Source organism: Kryptolebias marmoratus, linkage group LG13, assembly GCF_001649575.2.
Source record: "Kryptolebias marmoratus isolate JLee-2015 linkage group LG13, ASM164957v2, whole genome shotgun sequence".
In the NCBI taxonomy this organism is placed as follows: Eukaryota; Metazoa; Chordata; class Actinopteri; order Cyprinodontiformes; family Rivulidae; genus Kryptolebias; species Kryptolebias marmoratus.
Genome location: NC_051442.1, coordinates 12,590,826 through 12,597,139, shown reverse-complemented (window position 1 = coordinate 12,597,139; position 6,314 = coordinate 12,590,826). Strand labels below are relative to the sequence as shown.

The following is a 6,314-nucleotide window of genomic DNA, read 5'->3' as shown; positions in this document are numbered from 1 at the left end:
AGTATTAAACACCACTAGGAAACTCTGCATGTAGTGCAGAAAAAGCCATTTTGGTCAATCTGAAGAGTACAAATCAATGCTGGCCAACAATTACCAAAGTAAAATGTTTGACTGGTTCCATGATAAGTTCATTAGACATGGAGGACGAGGGGTAACAAACGAGAAAGAAACAGCCAGAAAACTAAATCGGAGGAATTCTTCCTGAGGTCAGGCAGGAGGTGGATTTAAATCCTGGCTGGGTTAATCCCATCAAAAAGGCTTCAGATACTTCAGCACATTTCAAGAACTTTTAAAGACCATCGTGATTCACATTTAAGACCTACATGAAGTATAACAAAGCAATAACGACTCATAAAATTTCGTTCAAAGTAACACGTTTTATTGTCGTTCATTTCGGTCCAAGTTGTTACAATAAAAGCTAACCAAGCAGTTTCAGGAGCACAGCAACCTGGAGGAAGGCTGAACGGCTATCAATAAATTTTGTTCTGCCGTGGCTGCTGCCTGATAATAATAATAATAACCATAAACTGTAAAGAATAATTGTGTATATATCCATGGTAATAACATTTAAAAGCCTCAGGCAGAACTACAACACAGAATAATTGAATGTCAACAGCACGTTAACAAAAATTGACGTAACTAAACATATTTTAAGACCTAAACGGGAAAATCTGGACATATTTAAGGCCTAAAAATTAAAATTTTACCTTTTTCTGACTTTTTAAAAGCCTGGTTAACTAACTGCAAGCCTTGAATGTAACTGGAGGAACAATGTACAGATGATTTAGCAGCTTCCTGACAGAAATTAGGGTGAAAAAACGAGTAGAAATAAGAAACTATCCTTTTGTTCTCAGATCTACCTGTGAAGAACTGACCTTTGACTTCATCTGCACCACTCAGGCAAATCTGGGTTGAAGGTTACAGAAATCAAACAAGGGCGAGCTGCGCTTTTTTTTTTTAAACAGACGAGTAAAACACCCAGTTGTTGCAAATCTACTTTTTTATTTATGAAAGTAAACAAGCGAGCAGCAGAAATCCTTCAAAACAAACGTGTGAGAGCTTTGACAAAATCAAAGATTTATCTTATTTTGAAAAAAAAAACCCAAAAATATATTATTTTAGCACATCATTTATTCCTTTAAGTCATTGGGCGGCAAAACGGAAGAATACTAAGAGTTTATATGAAGAGTATTAATGAAAGTAAGACATTAGGAGACATCAGACAGGCAGGATTCAGCCTTTCTAATATCTCTCTTTTCCAATATTTATCTTGTTCAAAAAGCGAACATGTGATCCTTGCCTGAGTGAAGACAGAAGCAGTCAGTTTGTCTATAAAAACGGTTTCAGGTTAAATCATACCTAAACGATTTGGAGGCCAGTTTTGTCTGCGGTTTGTGTGACAGAAGAGGTAAACCGTCAAAGACAATGTCATTGTGGTTCCTGGAAAAGACAATGAGAGAAGCAGTTGTTGGTTTAGGTTCGAATGAATGGGTTTGATTTGGTCGTGCCCGGACCAGACGATCCGCCGGCGTTCTCTATGCCCCCCTCTGTTCGTTGACGGTTTCATCCTCTGGGATGTTAATGTTTTCTCTGGACTGGCTGTGCAGCCTGGAAGCAGCAGACAAAAGAAATGAATATCCCAGATGGATAATTAGCTGTACACAAACAAAAAAACGATCATTAATCATTTAGAATTACATGAACAATAGCTGCTTTCTAGAGCTAATAACTCGTCCGCCCGTTTTGTCCAAAACCCACTAACTGAAGCGTGTTGGTATTGTCACAAAGATATGATAAAGCTAAAAATCATGCATCCAAATTTGTAAAAAAAAAAAAAAAAAGGGGGGGGTTTTGAAATCCTAGTTCTGATCACTTGAAGCAGAGTTTGGAGGAAAGGTTATGAACAATAATATCTTACCTGCTGCAGATGGCTTTTTGAGCAACCTCAGTTTGAAGAAATAGTTTGTTTCTGATTAGACTGACGAGCTAACGGCTAGTCAGAGCCGGTCCAAGACCAAACTGCCATCTTAAAACAACTCAAGAATTTCACAGCTTCATACCCTTTATTCTGTCGTTATTTGCAAGCCCAAGTAAGCAGTGGGAGCAGCTAGCTGTAGCACTTCCTGGCGCAGTCTGGGGTACTTCCTGCTGGAATGTTATAATATTTCTGCAGGAATAACTGTGTAAAAGTTTATAAAATGGCATTTGCGTAAACCACGATGAAATGTTTGAGAGTGGAGTAGAGCAGCAGCACTTTGGTCTTGGTCCCTCTCCGACCAGCCTTTAGCTCATCAATCCTACTCTGTTTCTCCAAACTGAGATCGTTCAAAGAGCGATCTACAACAGGTAGGTAGGTAGGTAGGTAGATAGATAGATAGATAGATAGATAGATAGATAGATAGATAGATAGATAGATAGATAACACAGTAAATAAACTAAAATACTCAATTGTTTGAAGACATAAATACTTACGAGCCAAACAGCATCGAATGTAGTCCTGAAGGAGGAAACACAGATCACAGCATTATACATGTGTGTTACTGTAAACACACGAGTGTTATTTCTGCGTGGGACTCACGTGGATTGTTGTCGCGGTTGCGGAATATATAAATGAGCAGCAGCAGGGTGGGAATGGCTGCGACGAGCATCCCGCCGACAGCTGCCCCAACCACGGCGGGGTACATGTCGTAGTGTTGTTCCACTGCGTAAGCACGTAAAAAGAAAAAAGATGCTCGTCTGATGCACTTAAGTGGCAAAAAGATATGACAAACAGGAATACCAAGCTTGTTTTTTTTTTTTTTCTTCAACAAATTAACGCACAAAGTGTCCAGCAGTAAATCCCAGGGATGAGGCAGCTCCAAGGAGCAGAATCTGTCTGACCGAAGATTGTCAGAGTGCTCATTTGGACAAAGCTTATCAATAAGACAGATAAGGACGCCAGTCTCATCGTAACTTTAGAACTGTGTCCCTTAGAGAGCAGCACAAGCCAACATCAAACTAACAACAGGTTATTATACATGACAACTTTGTTGCCTCCTAATGAGGACATCTCTGAAGACCTATCAGGAAATCTCATTTTTCCATAACAGTTTTTGGCAATATGACTCTCGTAGCATCTGTGTATTAAATTTATGACACACAGATGCTGACACAATAGTTGTCCTATTCTGTCATGGCCTGATAAGTTAAATGTTAAAATTATCCCAAAGGAATTCAAGTTAATCTGCACCGTTTGGAAAGACAGAAGGAAATAGATTTCTGTGTGCTGTCTGTCCTAGAAAACCATGATGTGGTATCTTTTTACCTGGAGTTTTTGCTGCAGAGGGATTTCCCACGGTTCTGTAGTTGGTGGGCGTGACGCGGAACTGGTAGGTCACGGTTGGAGTCAGCCCTCGCACCGTGTAACTCCTCGCGTCCGGATCCTGGATGGCGTTGCGGTACCAGTCTGGGGGAACGGCCTTTTCTTCCGCCCGAGCCTGCGAGTCGTTGCCGCTTCCTTTCTTGTTTGGTCGCTCCGACACCCATCGATGCTCCAGGAAGAAACCCGTCCAGGCTCCTCCGTCCCGACTCTCCACCTGCCACTCCAGCTCCACCTCGTTACGCTGCCGGCTGCTGTACGTCACTCTGACCAGGGTCACGTTGGGTGGCATGGGGTGTTCTGACACACGGACAAGTCAAACAGAAGTTAGAAGTTTACAAATCACAACATTTTTGGTGGACCACCTTCAAGTAACCTCAATCACACATAGAATTTTTAGTCTCATCTCTGCCTTTTTTTAAAAATAAGGTTTATTTTGTCATGTAAGGGTGGGATGGAATGGTTTTCAATTTTTATTCTTGTTGTTATACATTCACAAAGTGGAGAAAAATCAGTTCTGTGTTGCTGATCTTTTTGCAATATTGATAAAAAACTACATTTTATTTATTCCAGAAGATAGATTTTACTTTTATTGTTTAAACTATCATCATGGGAAACAATGTAAAGTGCAAAAGCTAGGATTTAAAAACCAAACCTCTCCTTAAAAGTCACTAATAGGAACACAGCTACTTAAAGACAACATGTATACACACCATTTTAATACACCGACATGATTCTCCCTAGTTTTCTGTTTTTATTCTAAAATACGTTATAGAGATAATCATAATGGGCACATAAAACATCTGTCAGTAGTCTCATCAAACTCTTAATGAGCAGAAAGTACTTCCTTAAAGGCAGGATGACGTCGAACTCAAATGAACAAGAGGAACAGGTTCCTACTCTTGACCACCAACGTGATGTTGATTTCTGCTCCTCCCACTGCGTTTGAAGTGGAGCATCTGTACTCGCCGCTGTCCTGCACCTCATCTGCCTCTTTCACCGTCAGGTTGGCCCACGCAGACGTTCGCAGCAGCAAGTACTTGGAGGTGTCTCGGACGTCCACGCCCTGATTGTTGAACCAGGTGATTTCGTTGGCAGGAAGGTAGTTGGATCTCAGGCTGCAGGTGAGCTGCACGTCGCTGCCCTCGTACACGGACACGACGCTGCGCTGTGTCAGCAGCACGGGGGCCTCTGCGCGGAGAAATTAGTTTGCTTGTTAATAACAAACCACATCTTGCTCCTTGTGGGACGGTGACGAGGAGCACTGACCCAGCGTGAGGCTGCAGCTCTTTGCTTGAAGCAGAAGTGGGTGTTTGGCGTAGCAGGTGTAGGGATTCCCGCTGCGGGCGGTGCCATAGCGGAGGACCAGGATGTTGGAGTTCTCCTGTCCTCCTTGGCTCTGGCCCGCCGGTCCCTCCCACCACACCAAGGCTTTGGGGGCCCCTCCATCCCAGGAGCAGGACAGCATCAGGTACTGTCGAGTGTTGGTCACATAGGCGAAACACACCGGCTCTGCAGGAGGAAGATCTGATGCAGGAGAAGTCAAATATTAGAGCGTCCAACCTGTCTGCTGCTGAGGATTCCAGTCATGAAATATTTTCTGTACCCACATGTTTGCGTGCTGCACTGTGTCTGCCGACTCAGAGCAGGATGGGAGCCCACGCAGGTAAACGAGCTGCTGACAGGACTCAGGCTCTCGGGGGCCAACAAGATGTCAGAACCAGTTTGTGGATTGGTTCGCTGTCCTGCGTTGGCCTGTCCCCGTCCTGCTTGGATCAGGTCTCCGGTCCAGTGGAGGGACGGGGATGGGAAGCCACCGGGCCAGGAGCAGAGCAGTCTGAGAGAGGTGTGGTTCAGAGCTGGCTCCACAGAGCAGGAGGGGGAACCATCAGGAGGGTCTGCAGGGAGAACATGTAGCGTAACGGAGCAGGGATGTGTAAAATGGGGGTTTATTAATGTTTTTTCCTTTTAGGCTGTTTTCAGGATAAATCTTAAATCAAAAGGAGATTTGTTATTATAATTGACCGTCCTACTTGGCAATCTTTTCATGTCATTAGGTTGATCAACAAAAAGTATGTCAAAAAAAAGATTTTAAAAGTCTTTAGTTCATACCCTTAAACATGGTATGGGTACTAAATGGACAGACAAAAAAAATCATTAAAATCACAGACTTCTTCCAGCCAATCTACATCATGGCTGCTAACGTGATGTACCTGTCAGAGTCCAATCACCTTCTCCGACGCTCCAAACAGTAGATTAGGTCTGCAGCGCCTCCATTCTCTGCTGTTTGTGTGTTTGTGTAGGAGTATGTGTGTGTATGGTTTGAAGTCTGAGTGAGTGTATTAGTCTGGGGATCTGGTAATGGACGAATGAGCAAGAAAAGCAAAGAATCTTCCAGCAGAAAGGCAAAAATCAACACAGTTGAAAAAGTTTTAGTGAGGAAGGACCCCATCTGCAGTTCTGCATCTTGCAGAGCGGAGACAGATTAGAAGGTTGATAGAAGAGCCGAGGGGAGCAACAGGTCAGAGGTCACACTCACAGTAGACGGTCAGGCTGATGGTCTTCTTGGAGCGCGTGTTCAGGTAGGTGTTCTGTGCTAAGCAGGCGTAGTCTCCGGTGTGCATCCGAAGGACCTTGGTGATGGTGTATTGCGGCCCGGCGTACACCTGCGAGTTGTTGTAGAACCAGACGTACTGACTGGCGGGATTGGACTGAGCCTGACACATCAGTGAAACGGTCTCTCTTTCCAGAGCCGAGTACCCACGCTCCGTGATGCTGTACGGAGTCACGTCTATCCGGGGAACATCTGGACCGTCTGTGGAAACGGAGCAGAAATGCATCCAGTAAAAGACGCTTGCTTCCTTTTGGAAGGAACAGCGATGACTCGCCAGCACTCACAGATGGTGTCCAGCCACAAGCGGCTGGACGTCTCGCTGTTGACGGCGTTGCTGGCCAC

The 6,314-nt window shown here is 44.0% G+C and overlaps 1 protein-coding gene across 1 annotated transcript; it reads right to left on the bottom strand.

Moving 5' to 3' along the window:
* Positions 1-392: 392 nt before the first annotated feature.
* LOC108236929 (V-set and immunoglobulin domain-containing protein 10-like 2) lies at positions 393-6,303 on the bottom strand. Its single transcript, XM_037978914.1, has 9 exons — positions 6,257-6,303; positions 5,898-6,173; positions 4,969-5,256; positions 4,628-4,885; positions 4,259-4,549; positions 3,305-3,658; positions 2,579-2,701; positions 2,473-2,497; positions 393-1,608 (listed from the first exon to the last, which is right to left on the bottom strand). Exons 2-9 carry the CDS (start codon positions 6,082-6,084, stop codon positions 1,536-1,538), a joined length of 1,599 nt encoding a protein of 532 aa, XP_037834842.1. The 5' UTR covers positions 6,085-6,173; positions 6,257-6,303; the 3' UTR covers positions 393-1,535.
* Between the last annotated feature and the right edge of the window lie 11 nt (positions 6,304-6,314).